The 20,526-nt window shown below is 36.7% G+C and overlaps 1 protein-coding gene across 2 annotated transcripts; it reads right to left on the bottom strand.

Moving 5' to 3' along the window:
• Positions 1-519: 519 nt before the first annotated feature.
• c19h14orf180 (chromosome 19 C14orf180 homolog) lies at positions 520-20,275 on the bottom strand. Of its 2 annotated transcripts, XM_032547124.1 has the most exons (10): positions 19,821-20,275; positions 17,705-17,735; positions 13,000-13,086; positions 10,938-11,058; positions 8,147-8,177; positions 7,557-7,665; positions 4,512-4,675; positions 4,278-4,407; positions 3,950-3,973; positions 520-2,773 (listed from the first exon to the last, which is right to left on the bottom strand). In XM_032547124.1, the coding sequence occupies exons 1-10, from the start codon at positions 19,971-19,973 to the stop codon at positions 2,568-2,570; spliced, it is 1,056 nt and encodes a 351-aa protein (XP_032403015.1). In that variant the 5' UTR covers positions 19,974-20,275; the 3' UTR covers positions 520-2,567. The 2 variants fall into 2 exon arrangements, with proteins under 2 accessions (XP_032403015.1, XP_032403016.1); XM_032547125.1 differs by lacking the exon at positions 3,950-3,973 and having other exon boundaries at positions 19,821-20,271.
• Between the last annotated feature and the right edge of the window lie 251 nt (positions 20,276-20,526).

Raw genomic sequence — 20,526 nt, 5'->3', positions numbered from 1 at the left:
TGGAGAAATTTGTTTATTTGTAAATCATATTTCTTTGTAAAGATTTTGCATGGTACCCAGTGCATGACAAGCTGAGCAGGTGGTTTTAGATATAAAGAGGTGTAGTTATTGTTTTCTGGTCTTCTCTAGATAAACGTTCTCCTTAGGTAGGCTTTTGTTGTGAAAAGGCACATCTTGGTGAACTGAGGCTCATTTGCATGCTTAAGCAAAGTAGATCAATCTGTGCTTTTGCAGTGTGTTTACACAGCAGCTACCAAGAGTTGTGTATGACAAATTGCATCTCAAAGCATTAATATATTTAGCAGCTAGTCCAAAAAAGCTTTTAGCATCAGTGAGATATAAAAGAAACAAACATATTTTATGATGTGCTGTTTAGTGACTGAGGCTTCTTCTTCTCACTTAATAGGCTACAAAAACAATATATTTTACTGCTGTGACATATGTATGTATAGCTGCATGCATTCCCGTGGCTATTACATCACATCCTATATTGGTCAGGAAGAGCACAAGCAAGCTATCTGATTTTGATAGGCAATGACAGTTTTATTCAAAACAATTGAAATCATAAAACAAAAGGAACTAAGAAAACCCTCCATAAAGGCACTTTTTCCAAAGTGACCATAAATGTTCAGACAATAGTAAAAAGCAGCTAAGTGTGCATATACAGGACGTGAGTTTACTGGGAATCCTTTTATTGCTAATGACAATTTAGTTTGACAGTACGGAGCTGTGGGTGTTATTTTTTTGTTTGTTTTTTGTTTGTTTATTTCTTCTGTGCAGGCGTTGATTTGCCATATTGCTTCAAAATTCAAATGTGAGATCTCCACAATCAAACAGGATCATGATGATTTCCCTGAAACCTGTCATACAGAGAGCGCTGTTCTGTCACTGTCTTATTGCTCATAACAAGAGGTATGTTGGATGTGCATCACTGTACCCTTTGATACCTGTATAATCCATTTGTGTGCAAGTTTGGCTGCTTTTTTGAATTTCTTTGCTACATTCGATAAAGGAACTCATATATAACTCATATCTACAATAAATTCAGTATCTGGTTCTGATATAATTCTGAGTTTGGCCTCAATTGTTTCAGGGTTTTCTTCTCGTCCAAATATAAACAGGAGTTTGGAATCGGAGTTACACCAATATCAGGTGAGAAAATAGAAAACAATAAAAATAAAAGTATATTTTGGGATTTTTGAATTGATACAGACACACAGTAGACAGACATATACTGTAAATACATAACAGGTGAGATTCAAGGGTGAGGGGCATCAGGCAGTATAGAGGGGGAAATTTGTTAAAACTATCATCCTTCATATACAGTGCCTTGCAAAACTATTGACCCTCACCATGACATTTTGCAACTGTATAGCCAGAAACTTTAATGTTTTTTGTTGGGATTTTATGTGACGGACCGACAAAATATAGAGTATTGTGAAAAGGATAGGAAACGATGCATGGTTTCCAATATTCTATACAAGCAGAAGTAAAAAAAACTAAGGGTCAGTTTGCAGATGAGTTTAATTGAGAAGGAACCAGAGGAAGTGAGTACTTGCAAATCTGTGATTGGCTCCTTTTACTCTGGTATTCATAAAGAACGCCAGGAGTATCAGAGAAAAACAAGTTTAGTACAAACAAAGATGTGACATAAATCTGACCTCATCTAGCCCTTATTACTTTGATACCTCTAAATTAAATCAAGTGCAACCAAAGTACCTTACACTCTCTAAGTTTATATCCAAAGGAATGTAGAAATCATTGATTATTCTTGTTCCACTTCACAATCTAGTGTTGCTGTCACTTAAAATCTCAATAAACAGATAAAGCATAACAGAAAAGAGCATGTAAAGGCTTTTTGCAAGGCACTGTAGTTTAAGTATATTCTCTTCGATTAACTAGAATGTGCTACAGATGTTACACCCCGGAAGGAACAGACAGACAAGAAAGAATAAAGTGTTTTCCTTCTCATTTAACCCCGTAGTGTGAGGTGATGTAGCCCTGTGTTCACCTTCTAATGGATCAACACCAAACACCCGATTCTTTGCCCTGCAGACGGACACTTCTGAAACATTTTCCAACAGCTCTACATTCATTAATATGGAATTACAAGGCTAAATACTGATAGTGATAGACCTTATTATTTTGAGCCATATATACACATTCATTTGTTTGGGATATATTAGATACACAAATTGTGTTCTGTAATAAAATAAATATTTGCATTCCTTGGAAACATCCACTCACAGGCAAAAGACTTTTACCTGAACTGAAGGATGAAATCATTGTGGGGATTATGGGAGCATTATAGTTGCAAATGTGCAAAATATTTTCACAACTTACATATGGAGTGGCATATCCAAACTGTAGTGCATACATAGATACATACATACAGAGATGGAAGCTACATGTTTCTGGGATTAAACATATTCCCTTTTCAGTGGGGAAGAGGTGCAGAGTTACCATTGCAGAGCCTTGCAACATGGCTGAGCTGTTTGTAGGCTTTAGGCACCTCCAAATATATAAAAAAAGAAACGCTCCATGTCTCCATCTATGGTCTGCCTCAGTCACTGCATGGTCAGCCATATCCAGCAGCCCCACAGGAGCTGCTTCATGTGAACCAGGTAGACAGCCAAAGCAGCCTCCAGCTCCTCGCATGCTCTCTGTGGCCGCCTGCGGTCGGTGCAGTACATCGCAACGCCGAGGAATGACATGAGTAGGAAGAGGCAGGTGAACAGGGCAAGATGGGGCCGGGCCGGCGTTGTCTCATAGGCTGAAAAATGAGAGCACTTTGTAAGTGTTTTGGCTTGTAAATGACTAGCATTTAAATGAAAGTGTGCAAAAGACTTTCTTTTTGGATCCAAGAAGCACAGAATAGAAAAAAGCTGATTGTCTGCAATCAAAAGGCAAGTAACATCACATTTTAGAGCCATAAACCTATAAATACTAAAAGCATGAAATTTAAATATGTCATAATTAACCTTTCCACTAATTTTCAGAGTGGATAAGTAATTTTAAGAAAGTCTTTTCTAAAAAACAGGACGTGATTAATGGGTTATTGCAGTACACAGACAGTTTTTTTTATGAAAATGGGCTTTCTAAATGTCACTTTTTGGTGACAGAAAAACAGAGTAATGATTGTGAAGATTGCCTACAGATTATATTGATAAGGTAAATGAAAGTACATAAGTGAAGAGGATGTATTTCTCCTCATGCAACAAAAACAATCTTCCCTATGTTTCCTATCTGTTAAGGGAATGAACAACACAAACCCAAGAAGCTGAAACAGATAGCTTAAGCGGGAAATCGACAGCTAGACCACCAAACCAACTGCAGCTGTTGTTTGCAAAAATATTGTTTACTAGGTAAGAAAACACTTTCTTTTACAACAGGCTTTTAGTCTGCGTATTCTCTATCAGTACAAAACATCGGGTGATGTCTGCAGATTGCATTAAATCATGAACTGCCGTCTCCTCCAATATGTTTAGAAAACAACAATTATGAGCTTCAGGTTATAATTTCTCCCAATGCTTGACTCAAAGGTTGAAGTAATTTTTGGGATCCAATCTTCTATGTGTATGATTGATTTTGTATAAATTTAATTTACTGCTTATTTCTGTAAAATTAATTTTCTTCTCTGAATTGAACCGACATCAGTCAGGGTAAGGAACAAAACTGTCATGACCTCTAAATCTGAAAAATGATGTTGCAGGCCCTTTGATTACAAATTAACCATTTTAGTACAATTTGTGATATTTATGTGCCTTCGATTCTTAAAAACAAGAGAATATCAGTGATTAGTGTGACCACGCTGTGCATATCAAGCAAAAGTAGCTTGTAACAAATTATGAAAGGTAAATTTTGTGATGATTTTCTGTAGATATTGACAAAAATATTGCAGTGTTGGTGCTCCCCCATGCAACTCAGTGCTCCTTTTGAATAAACTTACCACCTAAAGGCTCACAGTAAATATCTGTGAAACCAACAGAGAATAGATTTTGAGTCAACAGAAGCCAACTTCAATGATTTACACCAGCTACAAATCAGTTATTGTGGTCTGACAGTCCACTTTCACTCAGGACTTAATGTACTGTCATTTGCATTGCGAGATTTATTTGCTCTTTCATGTTTGGTCGCTTATGCATTCCTACGCTTGAGTGCATTTACTTAATTAAATTCCTGTGAATGTACAGCTGACAGTGACAAACATCAGGGAAAAAACTTTTAAAAGTCACGCAACTGAACTCTGCAAAGGGTTATAAGTTCAGTTTTCTCACCATGTACTGTGGTCTCTGGTTCCCTGAATCGAACCCTGCGCTCGCCCTTCCGTCTGTGGTTGGTTTCTGCGTCTGACCCATAGGGACTTGGCCTCTTTAGAATGGAGGTAGGGACTTTGCCACTGGTTGCCTACATTAAAATTAACTCAACATGAATATTCTGCACAGATAACAGTTCAATGGACAAATAAACGAGAAATAACACGTATTTTGTGAACAAGTCCCCACCCTTACCTTAGGATTTGGCGTGTCTTCCTGTTGGTGGTGGGCGTCTTTTCTGTGACGCACCTCGCAAACTTTCTCACGGTGGGAATGAGGAAGACAGTTGACAGTGTCTCTGAGGGACTCTGCAGCAGCGAAGCGTTTGGACAGCGCCGACACGCACTGGCCCAGAGAATCTAGAGAGAAAACCATGATCACACAGAGCATGAGCAGGGAGCTGATTAATGTTTCTGTCTGAGGTAAAGACGGAGAGAGTGAACCGAAGGTAAATGTGGAACATGCAAATGTGTCCCAACACAGGAGCCAGGATGTTAACCCTTGCATGCTGCTATTGTTCTGCTATTGTTCAGCATTAAAGTGTGAATTTTCCATATTGTGTTCAATTCAATTCAACATTTGGGAAGTGATCAACAAACAATGAAAATGCAACTACAGATAAAGATTGTAAAAGCAGCTTATCTGATTTTCTAAACAATTATTACTCTTTAATAATGTTGTTAAATACCTGAGCAGCAAATTAGTTTTATCTATATTTTTCAACAAAAAACAATGTGCAATGTGTGTTAGAGACTTAATCTCACATTTTTTTACTTTCTAGGATGCAGTGACCATTGCCATCCATTAAAAAACTCCTTATAATGTTTACGGTTGTTTTCTTGCTGGTGTATAATATTTCCTTAGCTGATACTTCATCCACTGATGCAGACTGAAATCTTAACATCTCAGGAGCCCTTATAGTATTTAGGTGCCTCTATCCTGATTGTGAGGCAGCTTTAATGTTTCATTTTTTCCAGTGAATAATAAAAGCTTGTGTTTTCTTTTCAACAGCTCTCACTCCATGCTGAGCCGTTATAACATCGCCTTTAATGGTAACCATGTAGTGTTAGTTAATACATACCATGGGTTGTTTATTGACTGAAAAATGCAAATGATTCAAGAGGTCATGTTACACTGATTAAAAGAACTGAAGTCATTACATCAGAAGGATAGCTTTAAGTTTCGTTGATTTATTTAATTAACTGGCAGATAACAATTCCTTATTGTTTGTGGCACCCAACAGGGGTCAGTGTTGGGCACTAAATTGACTAAATTGTTTGTTTTATAAATCAATGAGAATTTAGCTTATCCAAAGTGAACTAGAGAACGAATTGTACTGATTTGTGGAATTTACTTGGTGTGATGCCTATACTAAAACATATAGACTTCACATTTTTATTTAAATAAAAACAGTAAGTTAAAAAAAACAAAAACACAATTAATCTGACAAAATGCTTTAGGTTAACTTGTGTCTAAGGTCTATTAGGACGAATAAGTCTAAAAATAACAGAGAGAAACTAAGGACAAACTTGCATCAGAAGCCAAAACAAGCAATGATAAATCCTGTAGATGATCTAGAAAGCTTAGCTTGGAATGAGTCTGCATGTTGCTACAGGCACTTTGGCGACATGAGTCTGGTTTCTATTTATGAGTGAAACAAATCTGAATCGATCAAAGAGCCTTGAGGCAGTCTCTACAGTTGGCAATTTTGAACTGCACCACTTTGCAGCAGCTTTACATTCACAGAGCAGTTTAAAATACACAAAGGTGACCAAAGAATACATCATTCTTTTTTTTGTAAATTAAAATGATAATTGAAGTTGTCTTTTATTTTTACAGATAGATAATCAGATGACGGAAACAGCCTGTTTGTTTTAAAAAAAAATTAGTAAAATAGATTATTAAGAAATAAAAGATATTTTAGCTTTTTATCCATTTTGGGCCCATTTATGTAGATTCGTTATAGATTATCCAAATAATACATTGTATTGTGTTTTAAAGGAGTTAACCGTTGTCCAACATTAATATGTGATGGGGATACAAACATGATGAAGTATACAACTTCATGTGCATTTGGAATTTACCGTTTATCAATGGTAATGTTCCAAGGTAAAAACAGCTGCTGACCAAAAACAAAGCTAAAGCGCACCAAGCAGAAAACATGGTGGTGATTGATGTTTTGTTTTTTTTATTATTATTATTTTAATCTCAAGTGCACACGAGTTATGCAACAGAATGATGATTCCACTTATAAAAGGCTTTAGCATGGCCAAGTCAAAGTCTGGACTTAAACAGAATAGAGATACTCTGGTTTGTTTAGACACTCTTCTATGTGGTTGAATTAAAATAACTATGCACAGACAGTGGGGAAAAAAAATCATTGCAAATTAGCAAACACTTAAAAGCAGTTGTTGAAATTAATGGCACAAGTTGGTTTGGACAGCTTTTTCCCCCTTTAACTAATCAAATAATGACCTAAAAACTTAATGCTGTATTAACTTGGGTTATCTTTGGGTTATTTATAAAAGACTAAATACTTTTTGACAACAAGCAGTAACAAAAAAATAGAACAAACATCTATTTATTTCATCTAAATATGTGCTTTCGTCAACACCAGACAACATTTCGGTGAAGCAAGACCTTGTTTATAATCTTCTCTGAGCAATAAAGGATTCTGACAAGCTTTCTGGTATTACATGTATATTGCTGTGTCTCTTTGACGCTGTGCAAAGTACAGCTACCATTTGGCCCCACAGAAAGCTGACTTAGCAGCCTGGGTGATTCTAATGTATTACTCTTTTTACAACACAGCAGTCCTCACAAAAATGCAGAGTTAAGAAGTTGGAAGGAAGAAAAAGAGGGAGGGAGTCTTTGGCTTTGCAAGTTCAAGAGAAGCATACTCACGACGCAACAAATCGTGGCCTCAAACTGTCACAGAGCCATATATCTGCTTGTTGTTCTGCATAAAACCATTTCTGTGTTCAACACAACTGCAAGTGTTTATTAATTTAACATTTTCAGTGGTTGACATTCTCTGCAGAAGCACTTCAGATCAGCTGTGCATTTTCACAGGCAGTGCAGCTGAACGACAGTATGTTAACAGGCGTCTTCCACTAGTTACACACCCATGTTTGATTTACAGCAGCTATTAAGTTGTGTATTTTAAGCATCTCTGTTGTAACATTTCTTTGGAAAGAGACTTGTGTTTACTTTGCTCTTCTGCAAAATTTGAGTGTTTACCTGAATATTCAGTCTTGCCGATCTCAGCATAGACGGTTGCCATGAGCTCCAGGCTTCTGGCTGTTATTGGATGGTCGTTACCAAAGGTCCTCTGATTAATCTTTGTAGCCTAAATCATACAAATAAAGGCATGTTTAATTTTTAAAATGGATGTTGTAGCAAACAAGAAAACAATGTAGACAAGCCAAAACATGTAACATATCCATACTTTTTCACTCCAGTAATTAGACGAGTAGCAGCATTTTGAAAATGGAGAATTGATCTAAATCAACATGCAAAAAGTGCCACTAATACAAGTGAGTGGATATGAAAAGTGAATAACTTTTTTGAGATCTTTGGGAGAGAGGAATGACTCTACCTTAGCTAAAAGTTTCAATTGGAAAAAACCTTCTTTTGCAATGGAGCTAATGAACTTCTCAAATTAAAAATATATATATATCTATTGCTATTCCAAAGTAGCATTCTCACTTGATGTCACTTGATTTAATTTAGAGGTATAAGAATAATTTTAAGAAAGATTTTGTCCAAATAAACAATATTCTTTATATATGCACAGGCAGAAAAAGCAGTAATGAAAATCCCAAACATACCTTACCGCTGTATTCTAGGGCAAGATGTGGTCTAAGAAGAGAAGAGAGAGAATTGCCATTACACAAAAATGCCAATATCTTTTTTCTGTTTGTAATAACAATAATAAGAAAATGTTAAAAAAAAAGTTTTTGCAGAGACACTACCAATAGGAACTTCACCACCAAATCAGTTCTAGTGCTAAACCAGTGCAACCGCTTACTTAGTATCAGTTATTCCTGTTTCCACTGCAGCAAACTCAGGCGTCAATAAACATTGTTAAGCCTGTGTTTAATACTTGATAGATATAATAATTTGTTTTGAGTCTCATTTAAGACAAAAACAGTAAAACCAAAGAGCTTCATTATGAACAACAGGTAGGATCGGTATTAGTTTAACTTGAGTTCACTGCCTCTTATCTTAAACTTGATTATTTTATTATCATCTAACATTGTTTGACCAGATCATTGCGACACATTAAGCTGTGTAAACAGCAGATATATTCCAGTGAATCCACAAATGTTTCAGAGTCACGTTTCTGTTTTGTTTCCCTTCTGTTTAGATGTTGATTTAGTTAACCAGGAGGGAGCAGATATTTAGTAATTAGGAAACATATGACTCTTGAGTTTATAATTTGTCTGATCTGTTTTTAGATTTCTATTTTAAATGCTTCTTTTACATTGGTTATAAATAAAAAGAATCTTTAAGTAATAGAGAGTTGTCTTTGTGCTTCTTTAGAGTGATAAAGATAGAATATTGTTAACTCACTGATGTTTGACCAATAATTAAATGTAACCTACAATGTAAAAGCTGTTATTCACAACTGGCAGGGCACTTGAGTTTCACAGTTTGGATCATAACAGCAGGACATTTGAACATGTGCACGCTGTGAGTGGACAACACAGCTGTAAGCATGCAGGCGCCTCGTTGAGGACGTGGAGACCTTTCATTTCTGCCAGAGCCTTCTATCCTCCAGGGAGAATTATGGAAGGAATGCTGCTTACAGTTTGGTTTACTGTCTCATGCTTCCCTGTCGGTATCCTGTCAAGTGCTAAGCTAAGTGAACGTGATGTGTTTCATTGAAGACCTGCCGGTCGTTCCATGCATAACTGCCCTGAAAAAGTCAACCAAGGGCATTTGTGGCCCTCATAGCCAAGCATGTCCCTGTAGATGTAGAGCAAGCTGTGTTTAGTGTTCAGCTTGTAGGAACCAGATGCCAGGTTCATACAAATTCATCATTTCAAAAATGTCATACTTTTCCTACCGGTCTTCAAATGTTCTGTAAATCTGAGTGCAAAAGCTTTATACTACAAATGTGTAGTGATTATAATATTTTTATTTTGTTTTTATGGTCCAAGAATCATAAAACTACATAACGGTCAAATCTTTCATGATTATGTTTCTGTTTTGCATATTGGCTAATTTAGGTCAGCTCTGCTTTAATAAAATTGTAATTAGTCAAATTAGTTTCTAATGAGCTGATTGATATGAAATTCTCACCAGATGTCAGTAACAACCCAAGCAACACAAGGAAACCAGTGCATATAAATCCATGAATTGGATGCCAAGTAATGACATAAAAATTACATAAAAATAAGTATAGAATAGGCTTACAAAAATAATTAAATACTGAATAAAAGCCTGTTTTTGATAATAATCACCTCAGTATAGCTCCCATTGCTTCGTATGTGTAAATTACTTGAGTTTTTACCTGAATATAAATATGTTCAAATGTTGTGTTCCATACTTAGTTTATCCTCTCCATGAGAAAATCTCTGTTCAAAGACCTCCTTACTCTAAAATATTAGGGATCAGTTACAGATTTCTATTTACAAGGAAGAATTCCTGAGACTTGTATTAGATCTAGTCAGAGCATTGAGGGATCATTTTCATACATGCAGAGGCCAAAGAGAGTTTACATGTTTTTCAAGCTTTCCAGCCTTTTTTGGGGTTACATTTCTAAAGCACAGAGGAGCAGTGTAAGAGGAGAATCAAATTCCTGCGTCCTTATTTAGGTGGAAACCCGAGCCATGACGGAGTATAGCCATGCTCAGTCATTACCATCTCATTTATGTTTAACTACTGTATGCTGCTTGCATTAATTAAACACAGTGACCAGCAGATCACTGTGCAAACATTCCACCCTCTGTTACCCTCCACAGCAATCAGGTTAAATGGCCTTTTCTCAGCAACGACAACAGAGGCAGAGAAAATAAGGTGTATGGTACGGCCTGAACAAAGTACCAATGCGACCGGAGACACCAGATACAGGGAGAGAGAGCAGTGTCTTTTTCCTCGGTATATGCAAAAACGTTCAACTCATTAAAGTAAGAGTTCTCCATAAGTGGAACATATCTTATATAAAAAGCCTAATATATCTATTTGTAATTTCAATTTTTTTAGGAATGATTTCGGCTAATTTCCTAAAATATTAAACTATGAGCATGTGTATTGATATAGATTCTTGAAATATTTTTTTTTTCCTTTGTTGCAAGGCAGTGAATCTTCATTAAAATTCAGTAACCCCCACACAACACACACAGCAAAATCTAATTATTTGTATCTTGAATTTTTAGGGCCTAGTTCTACATCGGTTTTGTGAGGCAAATAAGAAAAGGCAACAGAACCATCCAGCCTCCCATATGATGTTAGCATTATTTAGAAAATAAAAATCTAAGTATCACAATAAAATTATATAGTTTGTGACAGTAAATCCACCCACAATGAGCCTGTTGAGTCGTTAAACCTGCAAAACGTCTTACACCCCATTAACTGCTTTACATTGAGGCCTCAGCAGGACATAGTTTTACCTACTGTTTGCTCATGATGCAGAGCTGAGCCAGCCGTTCGAGGTGTTGCGCTTGAGAGGCCTGTTCTGAAAGCTCCTCTGGGTTTGTCCATCCTGCAGAGCCCAGGGTTGCCTCCTCCTGAGGCCCTGTTACCGAAACACAGGGCATGGAGTAAGTCAGTCAATAATGAGCAATCTCCCCCCTGTGTTTTTCAGTCTTCCCAATCCACACAGAGTGCAAAAGATACATTTCAGCAACCAACTATCAGCCTGTCTGACACTGCTGCAAACTATACGCTTGAAATGTGACGAGGATCCAACTGAGAGCCGGAGACAAGAGAGCAGAGATAAGAACAGGACAGAGCAGATAAGGGCGTCAAACAACACGGTTTCCACGCCCACGATGAGAAGCACACAGTGACGAACCACAAACAGAAGGAAAGCACATTAAGCACACAAAACACATACGCCATCAATAGCACAAGTGAATGAAAACAAATCAGTGGTACAGGCGAAGACTTCCTACTCAATTTGAATCCAAATACAGTGATAAATATGTCAGCAGCCAGAAAGGAAATACACTGAGGTGGATAAGAAAAATGGCTTCTCTGACTGGGAGAAGTCTACCGTCCAACCTGAGTCAGTGCTGATTCAGGTGCTTCGGTTAGCTGAAGTGACACAGTTCCTAATGAAAAAATTTGACCATTTGTCTCCCACTACGCCTGTCCCTGACCTCCTCCACCAATCCCACAAAACACTGGTCTGCTGCTTCAGCAGCAGACGGAGGGGAACAGGCAGCCGTCTGGAGCGGTGAACGAAGCAGGTGATGAATGACTGGCCTAGCTCTGAATGCTTGACACAAGGCACCCCCAAGTTTATCGTAAAAAAAGATAAAGCTGTCAACTTTAAAATATTTAAATGTCTTGTTGACTTTTGAAAATTACATGTAGTATCACACACCTTATTTTAGCAAACTAGTATAAGGACAAAAATGGTTGATGTCATGGTGGATCCTTACACTTTTATACTCACCAAAATACTAACACAAAGTTGACCAGCTTCAGTTTTTTGTGAGGTGTTGAAAATAGTCTTCAGATGAAGAACAAAAGCTGTAGGAAACTAGAAATGAAGCTGTATTTTCTATGGAGGCTGTTATCACAGGCTGAACAGACATTTGTTTTTCGGTTTGTAGTTAGAATCTGGATTTTCCCAGCTCTCAGTCAGAAATTCGAAGAATGTTTTCGAAAGCTGAGACTAGAAGCACACGTTATACTGTACTATGTCTTTTGTTAGCATCTGGTAGCTAATAGCAGTAAGCACTACAATAATTAAGAAATCCAATATGACCAAGTACTATTCAGATGCGAGGTCATTCCCAGATTTAAGCTCCAACTTCCAAAACACAAACAGTGTAAGACATCATAACTAGAACAGGAACCTAAACCTGTTCTGTCTTAACCTTTTAAAGAATGTAATATTAGTAAAAACATTTTAATTGCAGAGTTGTGTAACAGCAACTTCTCTTCCCTGTGACGTTGCCTCTGATATAGATTATGACCAAAAAATGCTTAGTAAGGTTAATATATAGTTACAGGGAATGAATGATTTAACAATAAATCACCCAACATAAATTAAATCTTATGTTATTGATTTTGATAAGATCTTGTATGAAAACTATTTTGTGAAATGTACCTTTAACTTATTTTTATGTAAATGAACGCTCTTAAAAGAAAGAAATCAGAATCAACTAAAATTGATACCGGCATGTCAGAAATCAGCCACATCTGTTACTTGTGGATCCTTACACTTTTATACTCACCAAAATACTAAATTTCTATGATATTGTTATTATTCAGCAAACATTTTAAAGCTACTTTTTTAAAGTGTTGTTTTCTATATATGAACTGCCAAATGTCATACATGTTACTTGGAAATGTAGGTCATTGGAAATTCTTGGAAGCCAGAGCCAAACACCACAAAATCAAAGTCCATTATTGCACAGTGGACTTTGTGTGGACGCAGGCTGTGTGCACTCATTTTCCTAGAAATCTTCCCTAAAAGGTGGAACTTTAAAAAAAAAATACTCACCTGGGCTCCCCTGAAGAGCGGTGAGCTCGATCAATGCCACTTCGTAGAACATCTTTTCAGCCTGGATGAACTGGAGGGCCTTCCCATCTGTTTATATAGGTAAAGGACTGGTCTCAGATGACAACAGGATTAGTCAGTTGTGGGAGTTAAAAACAGCCGTCACGTTTCTTTTTTCCGTCCCGCTGGACAACAGCCATTCAGGCCAAACAGAAGGTGTAGCAATCCAAAGCAGGCTGTTAATCTCATCATGTGGATCTTAAAGTTCAGATTTAGTGTCTGAATCACACATTGTCTTCAAGAGTAAACAAATCTCTTACTGCATTATATCCTTTTTTTGAAGCCAGTTTTAATCTCTTAAGTTTCTAATTTCAGTACAAATTCTTTGTAAAAGATTTCGACAGGAGTTTTTTGTTCCCATAAAAAGACTCTATGAATAACATCCTAAAAATAGCTCACTTTGCAAAAGCATTCAGGGCACTTAGTGTACTTGTCACTGAAAAGAGACACCATTGATGCACGTCAGATTATTATGACGACCAATGGAACAGAGAGTGCTTAAAATAAATCTACCAGTCTCTTTTTAGGTGTCCTACTTAATGTCAGATTTCCCATGAGTAAAAATTACAACCAAAACATCTCAGTTTGTATCAGTTCTGTGACTCCACATCAAAATTACACCAAAACATCAACAAGGTTAAGAATACAAACAATAGATTTTCTCTTCTCCTGGAGAGCAGGAGGGTTGCCGGATTTTGTTACATGCACAATAACCATAAAACTTTACAATCCAAACAAAAAAACGTATCTACAAGCCTATAAATGGACAAAATGGAAGACACGTTGCTGTTCAAAACTATTCACAATCCTTGAACATTTTGCCACATTACTTTGATACCTCTTCTTCAAACCTGTTAACAGCTTTCAGAAATCACCTAATTAGTACAATAATTCAGTCTCAGTATAAATAGGGCCGATTTGTGAAGACCTCAGACGTTCATGAAAGAACAGTATTGTGAAGACCATGTAACTCAGCAGACACCTCAGAGATACTGTTCTGGAGAGGTTCAAGATCGACTTAGGGTTTAAATTTATGCTTGTGGTTCATTGTTGCGACAACCCACAAACTTAAGAAGAGCACATTAAGCAAACAGAACACATATGCTGTCAATACCACAATCAAGTAAAAATGAATCAGAGGTACAAGCAAAGGTTTCCTGCCTAATTAGAATCCAAATACAGTTATAAAGCCGAAATATGGTGAGGTGTGTAAGAAAAACAGTAGCTCTGACCCAGGAGAAGTACTGTTCAACCTGAGCAAGCAGTTGGGCCTTCAGCAGCTATAAGGTGAGCCATCTGTGCAGGAGAATAAAGGGGATGAGGCATTGCCCAAGGTTGGTGCACTTCTTCTGACTGCTATATTTAACTTCCCTGAAGCACAACAATCCATCAACAGGAACCATGCACAATTCTTTCCTGGGAACAGCCTCTGCTCTGAACTGGTAATTGGACACCAATAAAAAAAAAATAAAACAACAGCTTGCATTAACACTAGGAACTTCAAAGACAAATCCGCTCACACGTGCCACGAGACCCAGGTGTAAACTGAAATGACCTCCTGGGGAAACAACTAAACTTTAAACTAAGAAACAATTTTAAAAAATTGTTCTGAACATAAATTATGTAGGTTTAATAACTAAAAGACACTCAACAAATTTGATTGAATTCTAAAAAACAGGAGTAGGTTTATAACTGAGACATAAATCATACCAAACATTGTTTAAACAAAACAAAACAAAATAAACAACCAACAAACAAATCTAAATGAATAGGGCAAAATGCAAACCATGTTGCATCCTGAAGAAAAGAAATTATTTCAAGTTAAAATAAAAATAATTATTATTTGGCAGTTTCATCAACTCAACTTTAGACTGAACTGACTTCAGCAGCTCTGCAAGGTAGAGATATGCTTAACATTCACACTTTGATCAAAATAACAGTTTTTAAACTAAATTTAAACAGGAAATATTGTATACAGTATTATATATTGAGTGTGATTGATTTTGCCATCAAATTTCAAATGTTTTCCAACAAAAGTCGTGACATAAAGAGATTTTTAAATTGGATTTCACTAATACTAAAAATCCTTCCTAAAGAATGATGTAGATTATTTTTATTTTTATCTCTAATACAACACAGTGGCTACAATTTGTGGCCCATTTTTGTGTGCAGATTGGTCTTTCACATCAGCAGGGAATTAGGCTATTTGAATATTTAAATTCTTTTTTTCCCAGGTCATGTATTTATATCCTGCATAGAGAAACATGAGAGAAGAAGCTGGTATTTTTGCTCTCATAAAACATTTGTGTGAAACTATGAAGTTCCCACATCCTAGTTCCTGTTTGGGCAAACTGACCTATAACCTTCTTCCCCAGAATGCAGCTGCAAAAAGAGCACAGCTCTACTACTTCTGCTCATGTGATGCATGTGAAAATTACTACAGTGCCTTCCAAATTATTCACGACAACTGAATGTCTTGCACTTTTCTTCTCAGTACAACCATAAACCTCAAGTAGCGCTTGATTTTGAAGCAGAACGAAAGTCGTACATGGTTTCCAATTTCTTTTAAAGACAACATTCTAAAAAGTGTGACATGCATTTAACCAGCTCCATTTACTCTGAAAATCTTGTGTAGACAGTTGCTTTTTAAAGTGATATAATTTTTTTTTAAAAGAGTCCACGTAGGTAATACAACAGTTCTATAAATACAGCAAAACTAACAGGTTTGTTGGAGAACATTAAAGAACAAACATGACTATAAAGGAGGGATAAAATTGTGAAGTTTAAAGAAGCATTTCAGCCCCGTTCAATCAATCATGTAGGAATAGAAGGAGTGTGCCACATGGTAACTCTAGAGGAGCTGCACAGATCTACATCTCAGGTTGGAATATCAGCACACATCGTTCCCCAAGCTCAAACACAGGTATTTTAGTTCCTAGAATCAACTTTAAATGAGCTTTTGGTTCTTTATTTCAACTTTAAATGAGCTTTTGGTTCTTTATTTCATTATGGTCCTGTTTTCCTGTGTTTGCTCCCAAAACCAAAAAGCTGGAACTGCAGAATCATGTCTTAAAATTCAAGAATTAGCTCAAGTTTTTAATTAGAGTGAATGTTTTGTGTCTGTGTACCATTTTAAATCCAGGTTTTTGATGACTTATTGGTTTTAATCATTTTCATCTTTTATTTGTACATTTCTTTTTAAGCCTTATTTGTTTTAGGAAATATGTTGTATAAATAAAATTGACTTGACAGGTCATTCATTGGTCATTCACAGTTCTAGTTTTCATGACACTGAAAAATGAAAAATGTTTTGATTTTTTTTTAGGAAAGTGATGAACAGTTTCATTTGCACGAGCCATTAATGGGGACCAACGAACTTGTGAAAGACGGTGCGGTCAGATGAGATCAATATCAAACTTTTGGGCAAACATATAAACAGTGGTGCATGGTGGATGGACAGTGGTCAGAGATGAAAAATCCAGAAAAATTCTTAAAGAAAACATTTAAAATCTGCATAAATACTATAGATAAAACTGAAGGTTTACTCTCCAGCACGACAACAACCCTGAACATAAAGCCAGGATATATAATGGAATGGTTTAGATCTAAGCGTATCCATGATTTTTTTTAATCAAAGTTCAGACATAATCCTATTGGAAATCTGTGTCAATATTGAAAAATGTTGTTTAAATGTGCTCTCTATCCAATTGTACAGAGCTTCAGCTATTTTACAAAGATTATGGAAGAAGTTATTGCCACTTTGCATTGGTCTATAACATAAAATCTCAGTAAAATACACGGATGATTCAGGTTGCTACTATAGAATTATTAACACTATATTTAAATTCATTGTAGCTTGGTTTTAACAATTATTATTATTTCAACTGTTATTATTAATACAACAGGACATTCTTATGGCTGTAATGTTACACTAAAAGTAAGAGAGTGTTACTCTACTGTACATGAAACACCCCAATCTGACCTGACAAAACCCATTACTATTAATGAGCTTCTGTAACTCAAAAGATTTAACTCTGTCATGGTGTCCTGAGCAGGCTGGGAGGTTGCAGTACAGTAGCCACTGATAGACTGAAACTCTGCAAATGAACCTGTTTTAGACAGAGATAGGTAAAGCCATGCTGAGGTGGATAACCTGAGCTGGCTAAATTAAGCACAGAAGTATCTCAGTAACAAGGAGACGAGCCGCGAGGGTAATATATCCTGAAACAGAACACCTTTCTATTATCTCAGTGTCCTGTACTGCTGTAGTTTATAGTGGCAGTGAAGTGGAAATCCATGCATGCGCTTCTCGGCGCAAATGCAGGTTAATTAGTGCTCTCCCATTCTGTTGTACTGAGATAAGAGCCCACAAATCCTCTTAAGAGACAAACACACCTTCTGAGTGACACACAAAGCATGTGGCATTCTGGGACAAATGGGTTATTATGAACTTGTCCAAAGACATCCGCTCATCCCATTCTGCTTAAATTACCTTCTATATATGGTCTACATCTTCCATTGTCCTGAAATTTGCTATGCCTGCTGCATGTTTGCCTCACAAAGTAAAAATAGTATTTTAGTTTGCTTTCTGCGACAAGTTTTGATTTAAAAACACATGGCAAGCAAGACAGACTTTTAGGAAGGATACAGTTCTTTTCAGTGATGAACAGTTCAGCAATCTGTGAAGTATAAAAAAACAACCAACAAACATGGTTAGTATTGAATATTCAATTTTCAACAATTTTATGATTTATGCCTTTTGCAGACAACAGAGTTATATTTTGTTGTAAAAAAGGGTTTAAATTAATTATGGTAAATGGTAAATTACCACACGTAACTTACTATTAACTTAAAGTCCAGAAAACCCCAAAGAGCTTCTCACTACATCCTACACTATCCTTGTCCCCACCATTGCCCCAAACAATAAGACAATCTGGTGGTTATATAAATTTACTTCATATAACCACCAGTTTTATGTAACTGCAAAGTAAAACAGTTTTATGTTTTATGTAAAGTAAAACAAAGTTTCTTGTTCTTGGTCATTCTAGTCTAACTCAAAATTCAAACTTTTGAAACATTTTTTTGAATTTTTTCAGGATGTTTTTGATTTTTTTTTTTAATCAAATCTTTTCGGGTAAATATCAATATACACACTGGGAGTTACTTATACATTTTAGCAGATAAAAAATGTTGAAATATTCTGCTACATGAGCGCTACAGCTTACTCAAAGTAATATAGTTTTACCACGTGTTTTTACAGAACTGTAATAGAACTGTGATTCAAATATCCCAACAACAATATTATTTGATCTCATCCTGTGATATGCAGATTCTTCACTGACTGGATTCTTGAAACTGAAGTCGATGGCATAAGTTACTTTTTAATTAATTTGGCAAGTAATAATCTGAATGCACTCATGAATTACTGATATTTAATTCAGAGTAAGTCAGTTGATCCTTGACTTAAAAGATAAGACGAGAAAATGGCTATAGGAAAAGTTATACACCTCATCCTGACACAGCAGAAGACTGTGACTTCCACACCTTTGATTCGAATATACACGCAATACAGGATAGTATTGCATACACTTCCAAAATGTTTAATTTCCTCAGGCTAAGACAATTTAAATTGTGTTTTTCACAACATCCACATAAAGGACAAAGTATTTGAATAATATGCAGTGTATTTATATCAAACTAAGAACAACAAAGCAGGAGATCTTAGTGGGATTTTAAAGATTTGAAATTATGTATGGAAAAACACATAGTTTATGACTTGGAAATATTCAAGTATTGCTTGAAAAAGAGAAAATAAGGACCAGAGAAGACAATAGATATAAGCAAAATAGCGTACACTGTATTTCTGAGAATTTATGCTTAAGTTTCAATAGTGAAAAGAAAAATTGTACAGTATTAATAAAATGTAAATCTATTTCTAAATGCAATAAGAATCAGTATAACAAAATCTAAGCGTGGAGCAGGGATGGCTCAGAAAAATCAAATAAGACCATTTTTGGCAGGTTCGTTTGGAATTATTTTCTATTTAGTAAGATGAATACAGAGGTGGATGCTTCAGACATTTTTGTTCATTTATGTTGATCTTTAGACTCTATTTGTTTTGGTTGTTTTAGTCATCACTATTGGATTATATTATAGTATATATTATATTAATATATTATAGTATAATATAGTAAAATATTCAAGCTTGGAGGTGTGAAATGCAAGGTTAAAGCTAGTGATATTGCTCTCGTCACAGACGAGATGTTGACAGGCAGGTCTGGTCAACATCATGCTGTGTGTTGTAAAGTTCTGGAATGAAGGCAGTGTTTTGACTTTAGGCACATTCCTTTATGCACTACGAGAGGGGAAGAAATTACAGCTTTGCTATTGTAAAACAAACAAACAAACAAAAAATCCCCTGTAAAACACCCTGAAATGTAATCAGCTAAAAGTTGATAAAGTACAAAAACATAATTCTCCTAATGTAAAAAGAAGACTGTCACTGGACACCTGCTATCATTCAGCAGCATTCCGGATGGGATGAAAAGGATCTTCCAGAGTCAGCAAATAAGCACATAACAGCCTGCTCTGTTAAACTCAACATTGGTGCTAAAGATATCAAGGTTAAATATGGCCATTACTGTGGTGCAAGATAACATTATCTATACATAAAGTCATGCAAATGTGTTTGCACAGCTGAGCAAACATATGATCCTGCGTGGAGAAAGCTGTACTTGTATGTGTCCCGCTCCCATCCAGCTCACCTGGTGCAGGCAGTTGGGCAGAGAGGTGAAGCTCTGTACATGGGTCAGTCCCAAAAGACAGCTGAGGAAGCAGTGGAGGGCGGCCTGGTACTCCCCCTGCTGCTGGAGCTGCTGTCCCAGCTCAAACAGGCCCTCCCTCCCTCCGTTCAGCATCCCCAGTCCCAGCCAGAGTCAAAGCTGCCTCCCATCAGAGCTCTCACTGGCCGACGATGAACGTCTTTCACTTCTGCAGCGAAGCACCACAGGTAGAAGAGCACAGCCACAGGGGGGAAATGTTTTTGTTTTTGTTTAAAAAAAAAAAAAAAAAAAAGACTGGTGGCAGACAAACAAACAGGAAAGCTGTTGAAGGAAGCCTGCTGTCTGTGCCGCCCGTGCTCACTAAGTCAAGGACAGGTGGTAAGGAGCAGTGTGAGATAGTGCCGGCGTCTCACACAGAAAAGATCCATTCCCCTCCCTCCTCTCAGGCTGCACCAGGAAAGGAGGACAGAGGAAGTTGGAGAGTATTTGCTGTGTGAGTGGCAGCGCTCTGAGCCAATCTCTGCTCTGATTTGTAGCGGTAGCCCCACCAGTGTGCCGAGTGTTTCTCCAATCCATGAGCAGGGGACAGAAAGATGAACAAAGTGCCTAAGGGAAGTCTTCATTCCTCTGTAACCTTGTCACATGTTGTGAAAGAACAAACTTTTTTTCTTTTCTGGAGTTTTTTTTA

The sequence above is a fragment of the Xiphophorus hellerii genome, chromosome 19 (genome assembly GCF_003331165.1).
Source record: "Xiphophorus hellerii strain 12219 chromosome 19, Xiphophorus_hellerii-4.1, whole genome shotgun sequence".
NCBI lineage: Eukaryota > Metazoa > Chordata > Actinopteri > Cyprinodontiformes > Poeciliidae > Xiphophorus > Xiphophorus hellerii.
Note: the sequence above shows the minus strand (reverse complement) of the source record. Positions and strands in the feature narration are given on the sequence as shown.

Excerpts from the sequence above, each read along its gene's own strand:
- c19h14orf180 (XM_032547124.1), bottom strand. The coding sequence starts at position 19,973 with ATGCTGAACGGAGGGAGGGAGGGCCTGTTTGAGCTGGGACAGCAGCTC. Across the intron at positions 17,736-19,820 it reads TGCCCAACTGCCTGCACCAG|ATTGCTGAACTGTTCATCAC; the intron begins GTGAGCTGGATG and ends TATACTTCACAG. Across the intron at positions 3,974-4,277 it reads ACCAGAGACCACAGTACATG|ATATTTACTGTGAGCCTTTA; the intron begins GTGAGAAAACTG and ends TTGGTTTCACAG.